This window comes from Mchenga conophoros, linkage group LG8 (genome assembly GCF_057382185.1).
Source record: "Mchenga conophoros isolate Kocher_MC1m ecotype Shallow Benthic linkage group LG8, M_conophoros_male_GT1.1, whole genome shotgun sequence".
In the NCBI taxonomy this organism is placed as follows: domain Eukaryota; kingdom Metazoa; phylum Chordata; class Actinopteri; order Cichliformes; family Cichlidae; genus Mchenga; species Mchenga conophoros.
In genome coordinates this window covers 26,565,442-26,592,133 of record NC_140533.1, presented here as the reverse complement: position 1 = coordinate 26,592,133, position 26,692 = coordinate 26,565,442, and the positions used below count along the sequence as shown (strand labels likewise).

Sequence of the window (26,692 nt, the reverse complement as noted above, 5' to 3'; positions counted from 1 at the left end):
TTATATGTTTTTTTTCCTTTTCAGTTCTTCAGCACACGTCCCACTTATCCGTGTATATAACTTACTTTTGTTGAAGAAACAACTCGACAGTTCAATGTACAAGGCTCCCATACTCCCAAATGGATATAACACACACAACCAGTGAGACGCACAGGCAAACCTCTCTCTCTCTTAGCATTATAGTCACAGATGAGATTCTTGAAGAGGCCAGAGGTTGCGATGGATGCGGCTTTAATGTTCACAAGCACTGAAGAATTTTTTGTGAAGCAGGCCTTTCTGGATGATTTGAAACATTACTACCCGGGGACAGAGTACTGGTTGATACCCAAAACAATGACAAATAACATAACAGTGAATATATTTATTATTATAGAAGATAATTAATGTTAAGAATAATAATTACAAAGGCAATTTCTCTAGACTACTATAATCTGGTCCTGCTCGTATATTCAAGAGGAGACTGGGAAACACTTACAGGAAGCTCTAAAGACACTGTGTTCACAGTGTAGCACAGTTCATTTCGCCATTCATCCTTTGAAAACCAACAAAGAAAAACAAAAAAGTTTTTTCAAAACAATGTCAAAATTGAAGCTGAGGGGTCTGAAGTTGGATTTTGGGGGGTAAAGCAGGAAACTGAGGTACGATGCTGAATGATCTTCGTGAAATGGTCTCATCGGTAATCTGTCTTTGCGCAGTGACACACCAACAAAAACAGAAGAGAGGACCACTTTACCACTGTATTTCCAAAATAAACCCTCACCCACAACACCTAAAAGCAGGGTTGATACATGTAGCGGAGGGCTTTGAAGTATCCCATAAATTAACCAAGCCGTGGACAAACAAACCCCTGGGCATTTATCCCCTCTGGAAGTCGTTTCCAAATCCACGTGGAAAAGGCTTGCTTAAGAAAAAAAAAAAAAGTATGGAAAATAATTCACCTGACAAATGAAAAAGCTGTCCTCTGCCTCTTCTGAAAACTTTCAGTATAAAATAAAAATACACCAAGGATGCACAGAAACCATGTACCTTTAAATTGCAATGATAGAACCATTGGGCTTATTCCATGCCTTGCTTTTTCCCCTTCCTGCCATCACCTCCTTCCTTTTTTGTTTTTAAACATTGTTTGGAGGGGTGCGGGGGTGGTTTGGTTGTGTAATTGGAAGGTCGGGGTTTAGTAGTCTGCAAGAGGAAAAGGGGCAGGTTGAGAGCAGCACAGTGATCCTGACATTTCCCTTAATCTCCTCCAGTGTTGTCCCTGTACTATCTGGATTCTGCGTCTTTGTGGGCGCTGTACAGTGCCAGCTCACCTGGACCTGCGAGTCTAGAGCTGCGGGGGGGTGTGGCCGACCGATTGGTGACGGACGGAATGAGCGGAGGCGGCGCCCCCACCTGAAGAGGTCCCACCAAGCCCGCCGTGGTCTTTGCCAGGATACCGTTGGCCATGTGGGGTGGGATGAGCGGGGTGAGGCGGGAGTAGAAGCCCGGGTGGTGCTGGTGAGCACCAGAAGCTCCCGGAGGGAGAGAGTGGGCGAGAGGGTGAAGCTGATCCAGGTGAGGGGCAGTAGCAGCATGAGAGGGGCTGGACAGGTGAGAGCCAGGAGGGAGGTGCAGGTGCATTAAATTACGATAGTCTTCCCTAAAGATCTGGATCCGCTGCTCCTCATCCATCAGCCCACCTCCTGGGGGTCCGAGCTGAGGATGGCGATCAAAGGGATGCGCCATGAGGCTGAAGTCGGGGCGAACAGCAGAGGAGGAGGCATTAGAGGTAGAAGGCTGTGGGTGGGGCACCACTGCTGCGGCTACAGCGGCCCTTTCTGCCTCAAAAAGGCGCTGATGCCGGAACAGCTGAGCCAGGTGATGTTCAGGTCGCAGGGCTAGGTGATGGTCTGACCGAAATGCTAAAGCCTCCCTACGATGCTGATGTTGCTGCTCCCTCCACGGGTCCCAAGGGAAGCTATGTGCGCCCTGTGATGGTCCTTGAGGTGGACCGTGGGGAAAACGTTCACCACCAGGACCGACTACCAACCCTCCAGGACCCACTGCGCCCCCCAGATATGCTTCAATGGTTCTTGTGCGTTCCAGCAGGGACATCTGCTGGTGCGAAGGTGGGTTTGGAGTAGGTGGTGGGAGAGGGACACCTGGAGTAGGAGTCAGAGATAAAGAGGAAGAAGGGGTGCCAGAACTGGGGTGGTGAGGATGGCTGTTGGGGCGGTCAAAGCTGTGGCTGGGTGCTAGGGGATGGTGGGAGATGGGGATGTGCTCCGGCTCCTCCTTCCGCTCCTGTTTCACTTGAATTTGCATGGAAGGTTTGGACTGGGGCGTCGAGGTCCGATCAGGCTTCTTGGTCTGAGACAATGAAGAAACAGAAGAGGAAGCAGTGGAGGAAGAGGGAAGGCTACCGTCTCTTTGGGAGTGCGAGGACTCGTTGTGGGAGTTGTGCGGTGTGGAAGCCACTGAGCGGGGGTACAGGTCCAAGGGAGATTGGGCAGAGCGGTTAGAAGGTGGGGGAGGAGTGAGCACAGAAGATGAGGAAGACCGCGGCCTGTCCCTGTCTGCTACTAAAGAAGAAGATCCAAGAGGAGGCCCCCTTGAAGACGTAGACAGCACTGGCCTCTTCTCCACATCTCTGTCTCTATCGCGGTCTCTGTCTCTGTTTAAGCTGCGTGTCAGGTCCTCAATAGGTCCAATGGTCCCCCCCAGGGTGCTGCTGTGGCCATTGATGTGTGAGACTGGGGTGCTGCTGCGGGGCTTATAGGAAGGACCGACTGGAGATATCCTCACAGGTGGGCCGTACAGCATGTCTCTGCAAAACAAAAAGCATACAAAGTTCAGGGGATGCTAGATTTTTAAGCAGCTGGAAGATATTTAAACAACATTCAAGCTCCTGATATTTGTATTTTTAATATTAAAACTGGAGGCCTGAAGCAGTAGAGCTTAATACCTGCCACACCAGTTTTCCACATAGATTACAATTTAATTCAGTTTCCAGTTCTGTGAACGTTACACTGCAGCAAGTTTGCTCACTTTAAAAGAAATGAACTGTCTCTAATATTTTGATTCTTTTATTCTAGTGGAGGGAGACACAAGATTGGAAAAAAAGTCCAGAAAATACGCATTCAACAAAAAGTATAGATTGTTTAATAAGTATTTAATCCTCAAGCAAAATATGACTTAGTACTTGGTGAAGAAACCCTTGTTGACAAGCACAGTGGTGTTTCTTGTAGTTTGTCACCAGGTCTGCACACATCTCAAGAGGAATTCTGGACCACTGCTCTTTACAGAAACTGAATCCAATAGGTGTCTTGGCTGCTGCCTGAAGCTTCTACTCCCTCCACAGGTTTTCTATAAGACTGAGGTCTGGAGACTGGCTAGGCCACTCCATGACCTTAATGTGCTTCTTCTTTGGCTGCCTTGGTGGTACGTTTTGGGCCATTGTCATTCTGGAAAACCCATTTTCAGTCTTCTAGCTGAGGGAAGGAGGTTCTCGTCCAAGAATTTACAGTACATGGCTCCAATCATTGGCCACTAAGTGAGGTGAAATCGTCGCATACCCTTAGCACAAAAAACAGCCCCAAAGCATAATGTTTCCACCTCCGTGCTCAACTGTGGGGATGGTGCTTTTTGGGTCATGGTGTAGTGTGTTACCAATGGTGTTCTTGCTAACTGGTCCCAACTGCTTTCAGATCATTAACAAGCTCCTCCCGTGCAGTTTTGGGCTGCAAACGTATTTTATGTTTCTGCCATTTCTGAATAATCGCACCAACAGTTCCCACCTTCCCACCAAGCTTCTTGCAGGACTACAAGCTTTCCCTGACATCTCTTGACAGCACTATTTTCTCACCAAAATAGCGTAATGGAAGAAAATCAACGTGTGGACACGTGTGCTTTATACATAACAAGATGAGGGCAGGAGTATCTGTAATTGATTGACTGGGATTACAATCTATGTGAGCCAGTATTCTGCTTGGGTAGTTGGAGATCAAATACTTTTTTCACTCAATGACATGCAAGTCAATTTGTAATTTTTATGTAGTGTGTTTTTTCTGGAGTTTTGGTCAAGTTTCTGTCTCTCTCCGCTAAAATGAAACGACCATAAAAATTAGAAGCTGCTTATTTCTTTATGAGTGAGCAAACTTACAAATTCAGCAGGTGATCTATAATTATTTCCCTCCCCTGCACCTGCTGGTAACGGTTTACACTTTTCTCGAGGTAAATAACTTGTCTAACACAATAAGAGAGACTCCCTTCCCACAACCTCAGCTGTTAAAGGGCGCTGTGTTCACCACTGTTAGAATAAACAGCTGTCTGTCTTGTGGTTTTAATGCAAGCTCAAACGTGTTCATTAATTTAGTAAATTCACACACTCAAAAGTTTTTCCTCTCTGTTCCCTTCTCTGCCTGCTGCTGGCTGGTCTGCAACAACTCACGGTCAAGCATACAGATATTTTTTTTAATAAGTAGTTTAAATAAAGGCAGCATTGAAATGTATTAAAACTCTGTGGATCTCCTGGTAAGTCAATATATGCAACTGTAACTTGACTCAAGGTATCGGCTGTACTGTTTCTTGTTTGGTTGGTTGTTAGAAGCGAATATTTGTGGGTTTCCAACATGACTGTATTCATGCATGTAAAATAAAGCAACTGAATGAATCTTTCAGCCATCGTCAAAGACTTAATTGTGCATTTGTATCTCATGTCATAGGCATGTGTTTGGGTTTGTGAGTGAAAGCCAAGCAAAACAAGCAGGACACCATGGAACAGGGAAGTCCAACATATGACCCACCATCCAATCGTGCCCAGTGGATAGCTTTGAAAACGAAGGGGACATAACTTTTTGTACTTGCACTGCATTGATCCCCCTGAGGCATCTTACTGCAAGTCTTACAGCCTCCTTACCATCAAAGGCATTACCTACAGACTACTATACCCAACAGGGGTAACACAGTTAAGCCCAGCAGCTGTCCTATCTTTGTAATGCTTCACTGTGGAATAAAATGCTTTTAGTCTGGCCCAGAGTGATTACTTTTGCATTCTATTTGCAGAGACGAGATTAACACTAAATAATGCCACACAATACAGAAAAAATTTATTGTTTTATTTATAAATTAGCCTTAAAGGCTTAAGTTAAAGACAAATGAACTTTTAGTTTCATGAAGTCGACGAGCCAACCTTGCCATCAAGTAAATGATGTAAGAATAGATCTCAAGACTTGTAGATGGCTGGTAGTTCAAAGTCCAGCTGCCTTAACTCAAGCAGTTAAGATTCCCATGACCTGGATGACTTAGAACCTACACTGACTTAAAACCAGTTTAATTTCATACCTGTCCTTTTCATCCTTGATGTGAGGGATGTCTCTTCTCTCGCCTTCCTTCACTCGTTCCCTCTCGTCCCTCCTATCTGCTCCTTTAGCCCAGCTGGGTCCGGCGGAGAATCCAGGCGGGCCACCATGGAGACGGTTCCACGGATCATGATGGTTTGGGGTAGACAAGCCCCCGACTACACTGGCTGGTGAGTCTTTAGGACCAAAGACGGAGCCGGCTGCAAATGAAACACATTTTTTTTTATGTTAGAAAACACTACAGGCAAATCTTCACCTTTGACTTTCACATTAAATATTTGATAATCTACTGGTTGTAAAAACACATGCTTTACACCAAGTATTATTGTTAGCATCTAATATTATTTTAGAAAGTAGCAGTTCAAACTGAAAGCAGTAAAAACACCTCTCAGTAACAAGTCCAGTTATTTAACGCTTAACTTCCTTCAACACCCTCTTCTGCAGCACATACAAAGGAAATCTTCAAAAGAAATTGACCCTTGCTAAACAATCAAACCTCTTGTAACCCTTTAATTGATATAGTTTAGTACTGGGTACTTTTATTAACTCGCCCAGCTTTGTCTAGTTGATCAAACACAACTAAACAATGGGACAACCTCCCAACAAACCCTGATTGTTTTCCAATTGGACAGAAATCCATACGTTCATGGTGGACTTGACTTTCTCGTTACTCAAATTAATGCATCCAACCTTTTACTTGTATATCAGTGACAAAGCCCAGCACAGCATGTCTCTGTGACAGTGACTGCTGAGCTGTAGCTGTGCTATGAGACAGGAAAGAAAAGCATTAAGAGGGGAGAAAAGCATGATGACAAACACCTCGGCCCGAGCTCGAAGACTAGTTTACCCTACTCACAAACAAAAGGACGGCTCAGGGTTTAAACTCTAAACTTTTGGCTAACATCCCAAAACCTGTACCAGTAATGAAAGTAAAAACATAGGGCTGGGGATGTAATCTCTAAACCAACCAAATAATATCCAAATAGTCTGGTATCTAAAGCTGATAAGATGGATTTTCAGTTAAATTCTTACTTAAAGCCAGGGTAGGTTTTGTTTCATTGGATAAAATGTCCAGAAATTTTTTTTTTAATTACTTTAATTCACATTGTCTGAGAGGGAACAAGGCTCCTGCACCTCCTCTGGACCATGACAGTACACTTTGGCCAAGCAGGACAGGAAGAATATAAACTAGAGGAAGTTGTGTGAACTTTCCCTCTCCAACCTTGTATGAAGCCAGAAGTCAGCAGTGACTCAGCTGTAGCACATGTAAAGCTTAGTCTTATGCCTAGTCTCAGCAAGCTTGTTTTTCCTTTTACATTTTCTACAGCTTCAATAATAGATGTGGTAATATCTAATAGATATGAGAGTGTTCAGTAATATTATTTGGCCTTCCTGCAGCCAAATCCACACAATATATGGGTTGAGTCAGTCAGCCAGTCACCGTGCGTCTCTCTACAGTCTGTTTGGACGCTTACAATAAAGTTTAATCAAAAACAGATGCTGAAAAACGTTTGTGCATCTCTGAAGCTATAGTCAACTTAATTTAGGGCATTTCTAAATGGATCTTTCTTCAAAGTTTACCTTAATTTATCTGACTTTACAACCCCTCGGGTATACTAACAATCTTTACATTTTGCACAAATAATGAGCCTAAATTTAAGTTAAATACCAAACTGTGACCTTTGAGTGTTAAAAATTCAAACCTGGTCAACACTCAAAGCTGTACAGACAGACAGTAGTAATGAGAGGCTGGGTTACAGGAGCTCAGTTCCCCAAATTATACCGACTGGCTTCAGGGAAGGTAACCAGGTACCATCATAAATCTCTCTTATGAGTGTGTCAGGCTATGCTGAATGTTTATCAGCCACCTCCTCAGTTTCTGTTTTTACTGAAGCTAACGGCTAGCCCAACACCCACACCACAGGAGCAGATAAGACTGTTAAATGTAAATCTAAAAGAAGTAGCAGCTGCAGATCAAATCAATCAGTAAAACTTTAGGCAGGGGAGGCCACCTCAGGTTAGAAAACGCAAGCTTATATGCATGAAAACACAATTATGACATAAAGAGAAGCTCCCAATCAGAGTGAACCAGCAGTCGTGCAAATCAACAAGTCAAAACCATCTCCTCCTCCTTTCTTCATCATCATCATCATCATCGTCGTCTCACTAGCACAGTAAATGCCCCAACACACCCAGACAGATGTTTTTACAATTTAAAGATTAATTTAATCTTACGTGTTGCAGTAAGGGGTGGCACGATAACGTCACATTTCAAAATCAAAACTCAAAATGTGACTGAAGTGTCAACACTGCACAGCTGATCTACTGTCAGTTATTGTAGGCTCTACTTTACAATATAAAGCGCCTTGAGGCGACTGGTGTTGTGATTTGGCGCTGTATTAAATAAAACTGAATTGAATTAAAACTGGCCACACATACCAAGCAACCACGACCGTACCACATGTAGTTAAAGCAAAGAGGTCTTTGTTAAGTTGTCTGGGCATTAACCTGATATTTTTAGATTTTTGATAGACCAAAAGTATTTATGCTTGAGCAAATTAAAGCCCATTACACCAATAAAAAAAAAAAAAAAAAAAAAAAAAAAAAAAAGTATAAATAAATAATACTTCTGGTTATTTTCCTCAGAGGAAAGATGCCAAGCATCTTGGGTAGTTCTCAGTTTTTTGGAGGGTTTTTTGTTTGTTTTGTTTTTTAAATATACACAGATACAGGAAAAAAAATCCAGTATAATTAAGTTGAATTTGTTGGGATTAAAAAAAAAAAAAAAAAAAAAAAGGTTTTTTGTTTTTAATTGGAGTTTCACTTATATCAGAATAAAATACATTTGTTTATTAAACAGTCAGAAATAAGGAAATACAGAGACATCTGGTAAGTAAGGTTAAAAAAACCCACTCAGTTCTTTAAAGTAAAAGTAATTTTAATATCTTATTTTATACAATAATATTAGTTCATATTTTTGTTTAAATCTGTGCTTGTTTTACTTCATTGTATTTATTTTGATTCCAGATTTGTTTATTATTACCATAATATATAATACAGGTGTTTTATTGTATTCCATTTTATTGATCTTTATATAATTTTAATCCTTATTTAAGCCATTTTGTGCTATTAGCTTGTTAGAATTTCAGTAGAATTTTTCCCCCAAATTCTGATAGCACAAGGTTAGAATAAAAACTTAGACCTAACAGCATTAACAGCATTCAGGCCAGTCGTGCTTTCATTTACAGTCGTCCCTCATCAGGCCAGTTTTCAGCCTGAAAGGCTCTAAGCAACATTACAGATCAGTGTGACTGATAGAATTGCAATGATTTGACTTTTTTTTAAACTACAATTGTCCTATAGTGCTTCACATCCTTCAATGGGAGACCTCCAGACTCCTCGATCCTGTAACTTTACCTCTAGCTGACATCAAGTATCGTGACAGCCCCTCGCTGCACTACATGAGTGAAGACTAGTTTGGTCTGTCCTTAAACTAAACAATTAAGATGTTTCTTTGGCAATTAAATTAAATCATTACAGACTCCAAAAACTCAGTCACCCAGGTGGAAACACTCCACACACCATTAAGAAAGCTCACGCACTGAAGCAGGACTTAAAGGATCAGTTTGGATATTTAAATACCTGTTTTAACACACATGTCACACATATGCTGAATTGCTGCTGACTATAATTATCCCACCTGTCTACATGAGCCATTAAATGTGAGACTACACTAAAACACGAGGGGGCAAAATCCACATGAATTTCCAAGTTTATCTTCAGTAGTTTGAGATAGCCAAACAGATATTTGGCAGTTTCCCCTCCACATGCTTCCCCAAGCAGCATTTCCCTGTCGAGGCACAGAGCTGAGATACTTCCTGATAATTTCATCAGGTTATTAGCACACAGTACCTGTTGTACAACAGCCAGGGAGAAGACATCCAATTCATTATATTCATCTGACTGCTGAAGTGTTGTTCGATGTTTGCACAAACTGTGGATTTTGAACCTTTAGGAAAAGATCACCTACTGGCCTGTGTGGTGAAATGGAACGATTACGGTGACCCAAACGCAGCTCAGAACAGTTTAGCTCAAGAACTTATTTAAGAGGCCAACATGTTGTCAAAGGAATCCAAGAAAAGCAACACCAACATCATCGAGTTAGTGTTTTTGTTTGTTAGGTTTTAGACCATTACTGAGCATCGGTTAAGCCAACACTACCATTAGTGAGGTTGAGCCCAGCTGTATATGTCAATGTTATAAAGGTTCAAGTGGTGTCAACAGTAAGCCACGAGAGGTCAAAGAAATCCAGCAAAACTATTACTAGTGACGGGAGGAGGGCAGGTCCCAACGAGCAACTTTGAGGTGAGTGACTAACGGGACAATGACTAGGAGTGAAGAATATTCCTGATTGACGTGAGGGGTGGTGAACACATTCCAGGTTACCTATGTAGTTAGAGACTAAAATGTCTGCTAGTAGCCAAGCTACAAAGCGGTGTGCGATGAGCTTTGTGTTCGGGGGTTTTAGAATTATAAATAAACGCTCCTTTGGTCTAGTTGGGGTTTTAAGGTTGATCTGACTGGATAGACTTCCTTTTTTATTCAATACGATCTGTAACATGACCTGAAAGGACCGTTTTCCCTCATAGACAATGGCAAGGCTTCTATTGGCCCGTGAGAAAATGTTAACTGTTGTTGTAATGTTGTTAGACCAAGCGTGAACCATCCAAAAAACACTTTCTCCACACTACAAGGACACCGAGCTGTGGTTCAGTTTTATCTGGACTGAGCCAAACTGTGGAGCAGAGGCACTTTTACACCTTTAATTTTGATTTGGAAGTAAGAACTAAGAAGCCCGCAGAAACTCTTTCAACATCCGTGTGACATGTGAGGGCTACATTCAGGTAGATTTGAAAGACTCTGAACTGATCCTTTAAGCTTTGCACATCAGGCGTAGAGATGCTGAGAAACTGACCCAGTGTTGGACTCCCAAGTCCTCCAAAGGCACCAGAACCCAGAGCTCCCAGCGGGGTGAAGGACGGCGATCGGCCATACAGATCTAAAACACAACCATTAAAAACAGTTTTACAACAACAAGCTAAAATCCTGGTTTCATCAACTAAACATTTATAAAAAAACGTTACTGTCATGAGTTAAAAATAAAAATCTTTCAAGTTTGAACTGATTTTACCCAAGTGTGGAGTCGGTGCGAGGAAAGAGGAGTGTGGCGCTGATGGAGAGATGAAAGGAGCCGAGGGTGGATTGACTGGACCTGAGGGAAAGAGATAATAAAACAAAACAAAAAAATATGTCAAGAATATTCAAATCAAGCTCAACATGCTACTCACACACCAAACAGCAAAGCTACAGAAGGACACAAAGTCCAAGAGTGATCAGAGACATCAGAAGAAACCGATCACATCTTTGGCCCTGATTCGCTGATAAGTTCGAAAAAGTATTCTTAAACTGACCACAGAATCACCACCATCAGCCTAAAGCTCACTCTTTTGGTCCCAGTTATAACATTTAAAGCAACAACTACTAATAACGCAACTACAAAAAACAAAACCTTAAAAATAATAATAAAAACTAAACTGAAATGAGGAAACTCATCTCAAACTGAATTAAAAAACAAAAAACAAACAACTTTTGGTTGCTGCTCTGGTTGCAAACAGTGACGTCATTCATTTAACATTTCATATGGTATACTTTTAATATAATTGTATTATCAATAAGGAATATAATATTGATATTATCTAGGAAAACTAGTAAATTTTTCTTTATTCATTTTAAATAATTAAATGCACCAAGCTTTGATTGTTGTTTTCACTTTTAAATCTTTTGAGGGGTTTTTCTTGATTTGTTTTATTCCTCTCCAGTGTTCGTTGTCTTGGACTTATCACCGCTGTTTGTGTTTTTTGCCATCTTGTGCAATTCTAGAGCAGTACTTGCAGATGTTGCACATACTTTGTTGACTAGCTTCAAATCCATTAAACACCAATACAGCTGCAATAGCAAACAAGTTGTAGTATTAGCAGTATTTACTTAGGGATGTGACGGCTGGGATTTATAATTTTTGTTTATGTAGTTTTAAATTTCTTGGCAGAATACGAGAAATTCAGTTGTGAGGATACTGAAGAAGCCTGGATTTGTAAATGCAATGTTCACACGCTAGTCTAAAGCACAGATTTGTACTTGTTAACCATTAAATCCACAAAGAATTATGATTTTAAAGACACTGACAGCCTGAATCCTGTTTGTCTTGTTGCACATTATTTACAGCAACAATCTGTGCACAGACATAAATAAATAAATTACATTTTACCAGCTGGGACACCGAAACATTAAAAGGCAACCACCTGCAGCTGAGAACAGACTGGGAGGTCTGGTCAGGTCATGAGCAGGAGGTAAGGGCATTGGACCCAGTCCGCCAGCTCCAGAAAAACGGGCCAACGGGTCACTGCGGAAGTCCAGTTTGTGAGGATCAGCCTGCATGAGCTGAATGAAGGGCAGAAGAGTTAAACCTCATACTGTCATCTTTGCATAGTGGCAATTAAATCTCTCCCCACATGATGTCAGTAAGAGACACTCACCTTTACTTTTCTCTGATGGTTGTGGATCATGTAGGCCACCTGAACATGCATAGCACACCATTTTCCTGGTTTCTGCGCAGCACAAAAAAGACACTGTGTTATTCTACAAATCTTGAATCTACAACTTTAAAGCCTTTGTACACAGAGGCAGATCCTGCAGTTCAAGAATATCTTTTCTAACCTCCATACAAGCTTGAGGTTTTGCAGCAGGAGAAAAAGTTAAAATCTGGGGCCCGGCTCAAGTTTGGTTATGTATATATTTTTAAAAAAGGAAAGGCGGTGAAAAGAATAACCGCATACATCATAGCATAATTTCTAGGTCTGAAAAATCTAACCGAGTGTGCAAGAGCAGAAAATAGACCAGTAGTAGTCAAGATTACAAGTGAGATTAGTGCAAAGAGTGCGTGAAGTTGTGAGACAGTGATGCAGACTAAAGAACTGAAAGGAGCAGAGGGATTCAAAAACATCTGTTTCTGCTTACATTTGTGATTTTCAATGTTGATGTCCCAAAGTGTTCAGTAAGCTACAAGAGAAGAGAAGTGTAAAACCACTTTTAATCTGCACATCTTGCTCTTTCTCAGGAGTAGTTTCTGCTGTAGTGACTGTGCTGCAGCACATCCTAGCCTATACTGCAAATTTGCCATCGCGAGAGTAAAGCGCAGTGTCCTTACCCTGGGGTCTTTGGGCTGCAGGTGGGAAGGCACAACCCCAAATCGTTGTATATCAGGACCCGTTCCCTGAGGGACAAAGAGGCTATCACTGACACAGCACAAACACATGAGCCACAGCCTACACCTGGCGTTATTCTTTGCTCTCTTAGCGCTAACATTAATGTATTTTTACTCTAACTAATGCAGCCAGGTCAAACCCAAGAGACACTGCAAGAGCCTTAGGAAGTCAGTTAACTAAAGCACCCATGCTGTTAGATGAGTGCCGCTCATTCGACTAGCCTCTAGTCATACCTGTCAACATTTAGATTTGAAAATCCAGGATTTGATGTGACAGATAAAAACGCACTGATGCAGAATAGGAACGTGCCACTTTAAAGAAATATTTTTTGCACTCTGGTCTGGTCTGCCTTTTCAGCTGCTTAATTTGGTAGAAAAATTGGCTGCAAATGTTATTTTTTTTCTACATCTAGTTTTATTTGAAATATAGTTCAAAACCAAAATTGTTTGAGTGGCTGAGACACAAATTCACAGTGCACTGGATTTACTTCATTAACACCACCTGGACGTCCTTGGTAAGGTTCAAATTAAGTTCAAGTTGTTTCCTTCTCATAAAAGGAAGATTTAGATTTGTCAAGTACCCGATCAACATTTGGCAATGGTTGCAAAAAGCCCGTTAAGCTCAACAGGCAACAAATACACATAATTTACATGTAAACAGAAGAAAATGACCAGAAAACAGGCTTCAGGCATTCCTGATTAAATTAGCAAAATGTCAATCAACATTATTAAAAACAAAGGCACTTAAATTTTATTACTTCATAACAAAAATTTGACATTTCTTGCTTTACAGGAAATCATCTGCCTGCACCTCTACGCTATGACAAAACATCCTTTTGCAATTCATTTTAGCGGTTGTACCACCACCAGCTTCAAATGGGGAGATGAAGTTGCCGTTTCCCTACTGGGACGTGGCACACATCAAACACATCGCACATATGGGTCAACAGTGAACTAGTTTATTCAACATCTAACTCTTCTGCCTGCGCAGAGGTTAGCTGCACACGTGCCATTTTAATCAGGTTATGGGTTCCCAGGTTACACTGAAAGTGTTGAATTCTATCAAACAAATTCTGTCAAATAAAACACTTAAGGACTCAGTCACACACTAGGGACCTATCTGTGACGCTCTGGCTGCAAAAATGTGCATCTGGCCAGTGGTTGCTGGAGAGGGCGAATCACCAAAAACCTGGCACCTGTAAATTGTACAGCTGACGCCAAATTATTTGCACTTGCTTTCAAGCAACTCTCCAAACAGTAGGGATCACTCACACAGACCTCTAGAACCGGTGTGACTGAGCCCTAAGGCAAACGGATGCATTTATTATAGTTATTCCAACTTGAGTGTGATAGGTTACTGGTCGAAATTACTGGAGTTTCTGGGAGAAACAACAAAACGAGGAACTTAAAATATAAGCTTCCTCGTTTAAACCTGCGAAAAACTGGATTGTTGGCAAATTTGCCTCTAGTGCTTGTGACACTGTGACATTGTCATCGCAGGGAGCTCAAATAAACCGTGACGTGGAAGTTATCGCCTGAAAAAAAACAACAAAAAAAAAAAACAACATCATGCTAACACACAGACACAAGGAGAGTTTTCCTCACCTTTGGCTGAAATGCCCCTTGCAATGAGCTGAAATGCCCAGGAGGAGGAGGAGGAGGAGGGGGAATCTGAATACCCTGCACTGAGGGCGGCGTGTACGTTGGGTAGATCTGGCACAAACACAAACACACCTTAGTGGCCGGTACACGACTTTCAAAATACGCCTACAGTTTTAGTTCCCGTTTCCATGCACTATTCTCAGATACTCACAGTGTGTCGGTACAGCCCGTCCATTTTGCCTGGGTACTTATCGAACTAAAAAGACAAAAACAGTTGAGATGGGTCAACACATTCCAGCTGCAGTGGAGTTTAAAACAGGAGTAAAACAGCAGAGTCTCTCTCACCATCGGAGACGCCGTAGCTGGGGTCAGGAAGGGCGTGAAGTGTTGATGCGTGTGCGTGTGTTGGTGCTGGTGGTTGTGCTGATGGAACTGGAACGCCATCGCCGGGATGCTCGTCTGGTTCTGAGACGTCCGGCTCGATGAGCCCTGCGTGGAGCTCGGCGCTGCTGGGCCTCCTGGAGTGGAGCGGCCTGCCGGGTTATTTTCAGCCCCGGGGACGCTGCGTCTGCCCTCACGCTCTGCTGGAATAACGAGGCAGTAATTAGTGGAAGGCAACGGGAAAATAAATTAAAGAACATAAAATTCTGTTTACACTGGCGGTCAAGTTCAGAAATTCAAACAATGCTTAAAAGGGATGTGTGGAGGTAAATCTTCTGATCTGTGAATATTTTGTTTATCAAGCACCAAATTATTCATTACCTGCTTCTTCAGGGAGTCTTATCTAGCAGAAGAACTAACTACACCACCACAACTGCATCTGGCACAGGTAGCCCTTATTCTGCTCTGTAGCTGCTTGCAAGTTCAGCATAGACGCACACCAACCAGTCATCCACAAGTTCAAGCTCCAATCAAGCTTATTTAGACTTCTGCCTTGAATCTATGCGGAGCCTACGACGTAGCTGACTCTTAAGGGTCTTTTGCGTGAGCTTGTGCATCAAGATATAAATTAATCAGAATTTAAGACACTAAATTTCTTCAGTTTGAGTGGACTAAAGGTCATAAGCTTATAGTAGACTAAATATAAAGTTTATTCAGTTAATATAAAGTGTAAAAGTTTGCTGTGTTTTTAACAATGAGAATTCCTCCATAGAGTTTCTAAAGTCTTATTTTCCTCAGCATCAAATACAAAATGTGTCCATGTGTCATTTTGTTGCATTTTCGTGAGAAACAGGGAGCATGGGCGCTAGTTGAAAAGATTTCCTGAGGGCAACTCAAATGTACACGTCTAATCTTACCACACAAGCAGATTCCTTCTGATTGGATCTCATCTCTCTGCCACATTTCGTGTTGCATTTCGTGTTTTCGTGCCATCATAGTTTTTGTTCTCCTGCCTCAGTTTTTATTTAGATATTTGTCTTGTTGATGTCAGGAAAAAAAAGGTTGTTGATAAAAACTATAGGTGGAAATAAACACTTGTTACAGCCCAGGTTTTCTCAAGGGTTTGCACTTATATCACAGAGTGGACAAGATCCTCTTTGTGGAAGCAGCTAATAGATATTGATGAAAGCTGCAACAGCAGTTGCCCTTACGAATGGTCGAGCACACAAAGAGTGACAAAAAAAAATTAAAAATATGCAGGCGTGCACCAGGCTTTGGTGTTATATTACTGCTAATTTTTACCAGGCTGAGACAAGTGTGCAAGTGGGTCAGTCTCTACTGTCATTTGAATTCTATATCAAGGCAGGAGTTCGGAGAGATTATAAGAGGGGCAGATACTGAAACAACAGCTTTGGGAAAAGAAAAGAAAACAAAAAAAAACCCTCTAATCATTCTGCTTCCTGTTTTGACTTCTTCTATTCCTGTGTCAGTACTGAAGTTGAGGTTTTCTCTGAGTTGTGACACCCATCGTTTAGGAAAAGACTGCCAGGTCTGTATAAATGGTTACAGATCTGTGAGAACAATGATAATTGGTGTGCACCACAACCAACACAGTGGCCATAAACAAAGCTGAAAACATGAGAACCAAAGGATGGCTCAACTTTCAAAATAAGAGCTGGTTGCTCATGATTTCCTTTTGCCAGATGAAAAGAAAAACAAATCCTAAAATTGTTGCCAAATACTCATAAAGGTTAATAAACCAGGTATGTGTGTGGGAAACATAAACTAAAGTTAATCTCACAGATACATGAACAAAAGAGTTACAACTACTGAAGTGATACTTACATGCAACTTCTACTTTATGCAACACATGCTGTGCTTATGAGACCCGATCTCAGTTCATCAATACACAACTTCCTCAACACCCCAGACAAACCCAGACAACCGCCTGGGGAAGTCTGGGTTTGGTTTATTTTTGCAACACATTAGTCATCACATTCCCATAAACAACTGAAACGGTGAAATGAAGCATTTCTGTTTTGCTGTACCCGCTTCTGTCGGGTGAGCTGTACCTTGCAGCAGAGGTGGAGGCGGAGGAAGGCCAGGTGAGGATGTGAACAATGCTCCAGAGCTGGTTCGGGATGGGGGTCGGAGAGGCCCTGAGGATCCTGAGCCCCTTGAGAAGGGCAGAGAAACACTGGCGGAAGGAGGTGGGGGAAGAATGGAAGATGAGGAAGTCCCGACAGATGAAGCAGACGGTTGAGGCTTGACTGGGGTGCTGCTGCCGCCGAGAAAACACAAACACAAAACACAACAGTTGAGCCAAAGAGATGTAGAAGACAACATCAGAGGGATGAAAGAAGAAATTGAGCTTCAGTTTTCAGTATGTTTCATACCTGTTGTAGATGGATTGAGTTCGAGGGGGCAAAGAGGGCTTGGGTTTGGAGAGCGGGGGGCTGCTGTTGTGGCGGCTGCCGCCGTTGACTGGGCTGGACCGGGGCACCGTGACCGGGGAGTGGGAAGGCAGGCCGGGGAAGAAGGGGGAAGAGGTAGAAGAAGAAACCGGCTCAGGGAAGTGTGGCTCCAGGTTTTTCTCCTGACTTCGCTCCAGCCCAGACACCCGTGGAGTCACCATTAACCGTGAGACGCCACCAAAGCGCACCGGCAGAGACGGGCAGCTTTTGCCCACAGATGAGCCCATGTTTGAAGGGGCGGGATCGACAACTGAGAGAAGAGAAAACCAGTCAGCAATTTCTCAACTCCTGCAGGAAGGACAAAGGTCTTCCAAAGCAAAACACCCTCAGAACAGCCAAAACTGGCTTGACCACTTGAGTGTGATTAAACCCAAAGTTAAAAAATTTGGACGCAACAATCCGATGTTCCAACCTGATTAAATACTTTTTTGCCCCCACCTCCACTGTCAGCATGAATTCCTGCAAACTAACTGCCATCTCAGTGTTTTAGCCTCATGTTCCTTAGAAGTCAAAGACAGAGTGGTACACAGTTTTTAATAACCTAATCAATTAACCATAAAAACATGGACCTGGATCTGAGTATGCAGCAGAAAAAAAGATGATCAGCCGTCTGCCACAGGCGGGTAAATGTTTGAAACTAAACAGTCATATATTAAAAATCTTTGCTGCGTCTCTAACAACATTTCAGTGCCATTTACGGGAACATCTTTAGGAGATGGCGTTTGTCCTGCTTGCTGTTATGTCCATGTTTAGTCAAGTTAATTTAACAAAACTGGTTAAAAACATAACCGTTTTCTTGGCTTTTCTTTAATTCCTGTCCAGAACAAGAATTAGCATGGTGTCTCTGCCGAAATAAGTCATGTCATGAAACTAAACACCAAGTATAAGTTATGACAAAATGATTTTTTAAAATCATATTTTACTAGTGGTTGCAGAAATGCAGTTTATTATATCCGAATGACCATTTAAATTAAAGTTAATTTAAATAAGGCATCTAAATAAATGTACAGAAGGGCTGTCAGGGTGGCTGAACTTGTTTCTAGAAGGACTTTGGATGCACCCCTTTCTACCTGTGACTGTGATACTGGGAGTGAAGGAGTCTGATCTGGACCACTAAGCTTCTGAAAGGTTTACAAAGCATACACATTTATGTTTATAATTGTTTTCATAATTGTTCCTTTGATGAATACATCCAACAAAACTGAATAACCACTGATGGGTTTATCCATCCATCCATTTTATATCACTTTTCCAGGTCCGGATCAGAGTCTCAGTCTAACAGTCTAAGACAGGCCCAGACCTCCTCACCCAGCCAGCTCCCCCACTTCTTCTGGTGGGGGATAAGAAGGCGTTTTCTGGGTCTCCTCCACAGCAGGCATGCGTAAAACGCCTCATTTAGGAGGTGTTGTCTGAGTCAGATACCCAAACCACCTTAAGCAGCTCCTTTTAATGCAGAGTAGCAGTGGCTCTTTGTCTTCTTTAGTTTGTATTTAAGATGGTATTTTCTTATCTTAATAAAATAAACTGAGGTAAATGAAACAAAAAGCAAGTGGGTTCTATTTTAAATCTAACAATACTTTTGCTGGAGATTAAAAGAAGTCTCAGACAGTGACGATACCATCTTCTGTACCCTCTCCAGGTCTCCAAAATATTTTTCTAACGTTTCCTTCCACCTCATGTTTCCGTATGCAGCACATGTCTGTATTCTCTCATTTCATTATCTGCAGATTTTAATCAGCTCCACTTTGTGTAATAACTAAAAGAACGAAAACAATTGAGCCTGTTTAACTCGTTTTCTGTTAAGATCTAAGTTTAGCCCTGTGGGAGCCCACTGACTGACACATCAGTTCAGCGTTTCCTGAATGTAAAGCAGCAGGAAAGAAATGCCAATAGTAAATTTCTCAAACCTTTCCTAGTGCTGACTGTGAACACTGGATCCATGTCATTGTCGGAGGCCTACACAGGAAAACAAGAGGAGGATTTTATTAGAACGAGTCTCCATTTTAATCAACACATTTTTTAAGATTACAACTGAAGAGAACATGACTGTGGTAGGATCCCTCTAATAATAATAATAATTTTATCTACACAAACATAACCAAACATGGAAACTCTTGATAAGAATATTGGTAAACAACACACACCTTGTCTCCTGTGTCACTCTCTGTGTCACACTGAAAGAGGAAAATAAGGCAGAAGAAAACATTTATGTTTATTACAATATGTCAGCCAACGAATGTAAACCAACTTCATCACAACAGTGTTTCCCCACAGAATTATATTTTAAAATATTAACCTAGTGGGGTTTATTCTATTCTTTTTCTTATTAATATTTTGCCTTGATTCCTCATATTTTAGATTCATTTGTTTTATTTCCCACCATGTTCCCGGTTTTACATTTTCCAATTCATTTACCATGTTTTCAGATTAACTTTTTAAATCACAGTGACATGACTCGCAAAGTAAACTATCTGTGGGGCACACATTTTCTTAAATAAATTAGATTATGTACACGTTATGATAATAAATAGCAGAGTGATAATAAACTGCCTCTCGTTCCAGCTTCACTTTCAAGCCAAACTCCAAAGTCTTGTTATCTCAGGATAAAGACATTAATCATTCTAAATGACAATTCTTCTTATTTTGGCTGCTGCTTTTAAGGGTTGCCACAGCAGATTATCTGCCTCCATCCACCCCTTGAATCCTCCTGTCACACCAACCCTGTGTGTGTGTGTGTGTCCCCTCCTTTACATGAACTTCCTCTGAGCTCTTCCTCTTTTCCTCCTGCCTAGTATATCCACTATCCCTCCTCTGCACATGTCCAAACCACCTCAGCTTCACCTCTCTAACTTTGGTTTCCAAACTGCTCAACCTGAGCTGTCCCTCGGAAATACTCGTTTCTAATCCTGTCCATCCTGGTCACTCTTAGCATCTTCAGCTCTGCCTGTTGTATTTCTGTTATAGTGTCACATCATAACAGGTGTCCAAAGAAAACAAACATGTAAAGTCCTTTCTGCCTTTCTTGTAATACAGGGACAGGAGCTAGAGTTGGGGCTGTCACAGATGATGATTTAGACATCAGAGGGATTAAAATGAGAGCAAGCAGGATTGTCCTCATGTAAATCAATCATCCCATTCTCTCAGCGCAAGTCTATTTTTGGCTGCTCCCCTATTCACAAGGGACCCCCCCCCCCCCCCGAGCAGGTAGCTCTGCATGTTTTTAACACTGTGGCCTTCCCAATGCAACCCAGAAGGGATTTATATCTACTTTAGTAGATCAATAAATCTAAACCCTTTTTTTTCCAGGGGAAATGCCTCCAGTTATATCTCAAGTTTCAGACAAGCTCAACTATTTAGACTGATCTTAACAGGAAGAGATTAGATCAATCTAATGGAAACTAAAACCTGCTGGGCATGCTTTGCAACACATCAGCAGACACAGTCTGCACATCCACGTATGCCTGTGTGCATGCAAGCAGAAATACATGGATTCCAACTTTTCTTTGCTTTTTCCATTTATATTTTTTACTTCACTATTTGTTCCATCAAGTATTATTGTAATAGTTTCAGAAATTTTAAATTATTTTGTCTCCTTGTTACCATGTGAACCACATGATTTTTAAGTCTATGACATACAGATAATGTTTGTCACGAATGATAAAATTGGATATTTTCATAACATTTAATATGTTCTGTGTTCTAAACAAAGCGCAGCCTTTTCCTTTACAGCAGTGCACTCATGGACAGAGTAGAGAAAGATTGTTATGTCGGATTAGTTAAACAAATGTTATAATTATGACACTGTTAATACGCTAAGAAATAAAAGTGTGCAATTTAAGTAATGGCAGGCTATACTGTGTAGAGCTTCATGTCTAGTAAATGAGGCATGCCCAAATAAAGTCTGTGTGGGAAACACTGGACATTAGCAGAAAAGAAACTTACAATATAGCCAGTCTCCAGAGGTTGCCCCTAAGGGGGGAAAAAAGGAATAAAATAAGCTTCAGTGAGTTTCAGTTAGCTCTAAACCTTTCATGGATGTGATTAATCACTCTGGACTGCCTGGACGATGGGTGTTGTCAAAATTCGTGCAAGAGCGTGAATGTGAACCTGTTTTACAAGGTCATTTTCTCAATAGCAGGATATACAGGTGATTACCGCTACAGAAGTATAAACATTGTGTGTTTGATTAGGAATTATCTCAGTGACATCTAACATGGTAGTAAAGTCAGTTTCACCTCTATCTTTCTTCTCTTATTTCTACTATTATTCCAATAGCTGCTGGGCGGGGCTCCTTCCTCCGGCTCTGACAGCGGTCCTCCGCCGTTCTCCTCCGGCCCTCTCTTCCCCTTGTTCCTCCTTCCCAGCATATCAGTTCGCTGACTGGGCTTCAAAGAACAGTCCATCTGATAAGGAGGAGAAAAAATATGTGGATTTAAATGTGGATAAATAAGCATTAATGTGTAAGCCTGAGGCCAAAGACCCAAAGGAAAGCTACAGGCTTATTATTCCTAATTTTTGCTGTTCATAAAAATAGAAAAAAAAAAAAAAAGATGAGCCAGCATGAGGATATTACTGGAGCTGTTTGTGTGTGGACTCAATTATATTGCTTGTTTTGACAATATATTTAACTGAAGCATTGTACATGACCTCCCTTTCAAAGGGCGTCTTTTACCTGTGGTGTCCAGAGTTTTTACCAAAGAATATAAGGTAATACTTTTTCCCTCTTTATTACATGCGACCCAATCATATTTAGGTATGCAGTCACCCCCCAACAGCACATTTTAAGCAAATAAAAACTTTGATATGCAATAAATAAATATGTATGAGATTTTTCTTGGCTCACAATAAGTCTTTGAGGAATAACTTCAGGTAACAACCTTATTTGACTGAAATATTTGGACCATTTAATGAAGAAAAATGTCCAAATTGCTTGAGAAAAAGAAACTGATTGTTAAACTGGTTAAAAGAACTTAACATGTGTCTTTAAGAGCAACCAAAATTTCTCTATAGAGGATAAATAAAATTGATATAACAACTTACAGTCTAAACAATTACTCAAGAGTTTAATCAATACCTTTCTGAGAAAAATCTACAGTAAGGAGTGTACATGGTTTCTCATTTTTCTGGCCATTTATCTTCCCTACTTATATACCCCCAGCAGTGAGAAGAAAAATCAGCGGAGCGGTGAGACGAGTAACGCATCTCCGCTACAAACAATCATTATTCAGCCTTGTCGCCTTTCTTTGACGAACTGCTGGAAAGTATCAGCCCTCAAGGCAACGACAAATTACAACAACAAAATTATTTAAACAGGGGGGGAAAAAAAAAATCACTCTTTCAGAAAACTGCTGATAAATTTAACCAGTTGCTGGAATGTCACAAACAATATAAAGGTCAAAGAGAGTAATGGTGAAAAGGTTCAATGGAGCAAATCAATCAAATTACATTGAAAGTTGATGTTGATTTTGCTTTAAGTTGACAATTTTTTTTAATCTTATTTGACAGAAATAACCATTTACAGTGAGTCCTAAAATACAGGAAAATCTGCAGACTTCTGTTAAGTATGGTCCCACAGACTCTTTGCCTTAACTACATCCGGACTGATCACTGTTAGTCACCACCAAAGGCACGTTTTTCAGACGGCACAACTCTGATATGACACGCATATGCAGGATATTTCTCGTCTTTCAGGAGTGACTGCAAAAAAAAATAAGCATGACTGGTTCACCTACGCTTACCGCAAAAGCTATGCAGTATGTGATTTTCAGCTATTTGAAAAATAAAAATGCATTTTAAACTGGAGTAAATTGAACCCACTTATAAAAGTTTAGTTTATGCTGATTTTCCTTCACCAAAAAGAGCCACATTAAATATACATTTCCTTATACCTGAGATCTAAAAATTGCTAGTTTTTTGTTGGGTTTTTTTAAACATTTGACTGGCATACAGCACTGTATGCCCCACATTTAAAACATTAACGAGTTTTATTTTATATTAGGCCCAACTTTTATTCAAGTTTAAATATATTTGTGTTTTCAATGGCCAAAATTAAAAAGAAAACTAACATATTAGTTAGTTGATTAGTAAAGTTACACAAACTGTGTGCCTTAACTACAGACCAATCGTTATTAGTCACTTCCATGGGGTCATTTTGAGCAAAACTACTTAGATTACACTTAAAAAGGCAAATAAACTCAGCATGACTTGCAGGTAAATTCATGCAAACTAACACAGTCTGTTTGTCTAATTTGGAAAAGTCCCTTTTTAAAAATGTTTTACAGAAAAACTACAGACAGGATATGGTTTCTTTTTTTCTTTTTTTTTTAACAAAAAGGGACTTACGACGTTTCATTGGTATAGAGCAGTAAATTTTTTGGCAGGTCTCTTTCCTTTTTCTCTGTTAGCAGTTTCTAATACTTCATGGGTCCATTTGACTGTAAAATGAAGTTACCTAGAAGAACAGCGCAGCTGTATGTGTGTGAATGGGCAGTTTTACTGTGGGACCTATTGGCAAATAATTTGCTTCCTCAAACTGATGCAGATGTAAGACGCACGCAAATGACATCAGCACAAAGGCAGATTAAACTACTATCAAAGATTATCCACAAATTACCACATGCCAACATCTTGTAAATAATTAAATGTAAAATGTACTTTTTTTGCTACGTACATACAAAAAATTGGTCTTCCACCAAAGGGCCAAAGCAGTACAGTTTTTTTTGAAGTTGGGTTTAACTTGATCTACCTTTGGCACATGCTTTTTATCACATAGGGAAAACTCAGGAAACACATACACTTTTTATGACTATATGGGAATCAGTCATGCTTATGCGTGTAGTCACCCATCAAAGGCCTAATTTTGAGCCAGAAAACCCATCAAATACATATCAGGGACTGTTCTTTTCCAAATGGGCATTTTGGGGTGACTTGGGGGCATAGAGTCAGTATTATCTGCATTTACTGGTTTATTTAACACCTTTAGAATCAAAACTGGATTCAATATGAGGTACTGACATCGATATGCGTCCTGACTTTAAATCTTGAGAGTCTGAAGAAAAGCTTTGTGACAGCGCAAACTCAGAAAATAGTTAAACGATCTTTTCTTAATGTTTTTCTTGTTCTTGCTTTATCTACAAAGGCCACTTCACAGCTCATCAACACCTCTAAAAATTAGATCATGAATAATTGAGGCCTCTCCAGGAGCCATCAGAGGATTGGGGAGTGGATTGTTGTCACGCTTTAGGGGCTCAATCTGCATCCCTTCACACCCTTGGATGATTTAATTTACAAAGATGAGTATTAAAGCAACCACCTACGAGGATGGTGATTATTTAATAAATTAGAGGAAAGGAGGGTGCCAAATCCCCACCGAACACTAACGCTGAAAGTACACATGAATAACAGCTGATTAGTGGGGTGTAAAAAACACCAAATTATGACAATCACCTCCAGAGCCTCCAAGCTGATGAAGCTCGCAATAGCGAAGCCATCAATGATTTCTTCCTCGCAGGACACAGACTCCCTCTTCCTCCGGCGTGGAGGCCTGTGTCTGCCAAACCCTGGTCGGCACTCTCTCCCACCGGGACCCAGCACGCTGTTGGTCCCACATGCCTCCCGATCGGAGCCCGAGGACAGGGATGTGGCCCGCTCCTCGGCCAGATCCACTCGCCTCCTCCGCCGCTCCCTGTCGCGCTGGGAACGGGATCGCCGGCTCTGCCTGAATCCGGTGTTTCGGCTCGGGCCCTCCATGTTCAAATGCCACCTCCTTTTCGCAACTTAGGTGAGATTCCCAAAGGCACTTTTTTACGCAAGTCCCGGCCCGGTTGAAGGTACCGAACCGCGAATAAAAACACCACCACACAGGCCCTCTCCGAGAACCTCTGTTAAAATGGCGTTAATGGAAACCAGTGGCTATTATTTACCGTCCTCTGACAGCAGTATGCTGCTGGCATCAGTGCCGTTCTCTCGGCGAAATGTTAGTGTCATTTCTGAAATCTGAAAACAAACTTACATCCACATGGGAATTCAAAACATCGGCGACATTAACGCGAATGTCAGGACATCGCTGATTGTGTGTCGTTGACGGCTAACGTTAGCTAGCGTGCTAGCTAGCAGGAAATCCAAGCGATAACCACACAAGTTGTAAACATGTAAACAATAAAACACAAGTCTGGCTGTGTTACACCCAAAGCAGGGCGAGATTGCCTCCGCAGGAGTAACAGATTGAAAATAATGCTGTTTTCGGCACAGATTAAATCAACAAACTGTTTGTGATTTCCTTAATTTCTGCACACGCTGACAAAATTAGTAGCAAATTGATTAGCTAGTTAGCCAGGCCTGATAACGACTATTACGAGACGTTGCATATTACTGTGAAACTGAACGTTTAATACTGACAGTTACTCTAATTTACGCCTTACGAGGAATAAAAAGAGCTGTCTGCTTTACTTTAAATAGTAAATGGCTGCTGTTAGCGAACGTCAGTTAGCCTATACGCGGCTAATTCAATTTATAATAATATAAGCCCGACAAACTAAGAATACAACTTTATTCTTAAAACGTTTCTGTAAACACTGATAAGCCGGGCTGTGGAGTGTGAATATAACTAATAATCAGCAGCCAAGAGGGCAAAATCTTCTCCTGTCGGGTTGTTGATGGCCGATAGTGGTAGCTGAGTCGCATCAAAAGAAAGACGTAACATTAGCATGGATGCTAGTCAGCGTTAGCCAATCCAGCTGTTAGCAACAACCAACTATCTCTAATTTTTTAAGAGGAAGCAGGAAGAATACGGAAGCGGGTTTTTATTCTACGAATTATCCACGAAATAATATCCCTCTCCTTCACATAAAACTGTTGAGTCGTTCCGCCTCCATCATAAAGGAAAAAAACCGAGGCCCAAGCATCAAAGCCTCGGGGTCGATTTCCATAAACGAGGGTGTCGGCCGAGCCCCGTTGGGCTGGGCAGCTCCTTCATGCAGCCTCTGTAATCCAATGTTTAGGAGAAGCTTGACCAATCGCCGTCGTTTCCGGTCACCGAATTCTTTTTTTCCCTCGATAAATCCAGTGTGTAGGTTATAAAGAAAGAAACAGGTCGGTTCCACTGCTGCCTCTTCGAGAGTTTGTACTGAACTGGAGATTTATCGCGAAAACCAGGGAGACACAACCCTTGTCAACCGTGCAGTGCATTGTGTGCTCCGCTCTTCTTCCTCAGTCATCAGGCAGGCTGATTGGTACCTCCGCTGCTACTGCTACTCCGCTACTGCCACCCTATGGAGACCGAGATGTCCTGTCAGGTTTTTAGTTTTCATAAAGAAGCTCCACACCCAGAAGATTTTTAAAGAGCCAAATTATAATATATAATATTTCTTTCAATGTCTACAACATAACATTTTTGCACATAAAGAGAAAAAAAGCGTCTTCTAAGGACAGCGCGAAAACAGTAAATAAGGAAAAATAGCCACCTCTTTCCTATTGGTGGAAACGGCAACACGTGGGTTTCGTATGATTAGGAAGAAGGGGAGGTTTTGGGTGTGATGGTGTCGCCTATGAATTTGGACACCCTCATAGTGATTTTTTTT

General features: G+C 41.3%; 1 protein-coding gene across 5 annotated transcripts; it reads right to left on the bottom strand.

Annotated features, from left to right (window-relative positions):
* fbrs (fibrosin) lies at positions 1-26,529 on the bottom strand. 5 transcript variants are annotated; one of them, XM_085285301.1, is made up of 18 exons: positions 24,561-26,528; positions 21,350-21,517; positions 21,057-21,083; positions 19,259-19,288; positions 19,022-19,070; positions 17,037-17,364; positions 16,713-16,921; positions 14,605-14,843; positions 14,471-14,515; positions 14,263-14,370; positions 12,601-12,666; positions 12,411-12,452; positions 11,930-12,001; positions 11,696-11,834; positions 10,528-10,608; positions 10,312-10,395; positions 5,320-5,536; positions 1-2,803 (listed from the first exon to the last, which is right to left on the bottom strand). In XM_085285301.1, exons 1-18 carry the CDS (start codon positions 24,861-24,863, stop codon positions 1,261-1,263), a joined length of 3,750 nt encoding a protein of 1,249 aa, XP_085141427.1. In that variant the 5' UTR covers positions 24,864-26,528; the 3' UTR covers positions 1-1,260. The 5 variants fall into 5 exon arrangements, with proteins under 5 accessions (XP_085141427.1, XP_085141430.1, XP_085141429.1 ...); XM_085285304.1 differs by having other exon boundaries at positions 14,605-14,840; XM_085285303.1 differs by having other exon boundaries at positions 16,713-16,918.
* Positions 26,530-26,692: the final 163 nt, after the last annotated feature.

Coding starts and splice junctions, on each gene's coding strand:
- fbrs (XM_085285301.1), bottom strand. CDS start 24,863: ATGGAGGGCCCGAGCCGAAACACCGGATTCAGGCAGAGCCGGCGATCC. Junction 19,289..21,056: donor CTCTGGAGACTGGCTATATT/GTAAGTTTCTTT, acceptor TTCCTCTTTCAG/TGTGACACAGAGAGTGACAC. Junction 5,537..10,311: donor ACTTGGGAGTCCAACACTGG/GTCAGTTTCTCA, acceptor TTTCATTTGCAG/CCGGCTCCGTCTTTGGTCCT.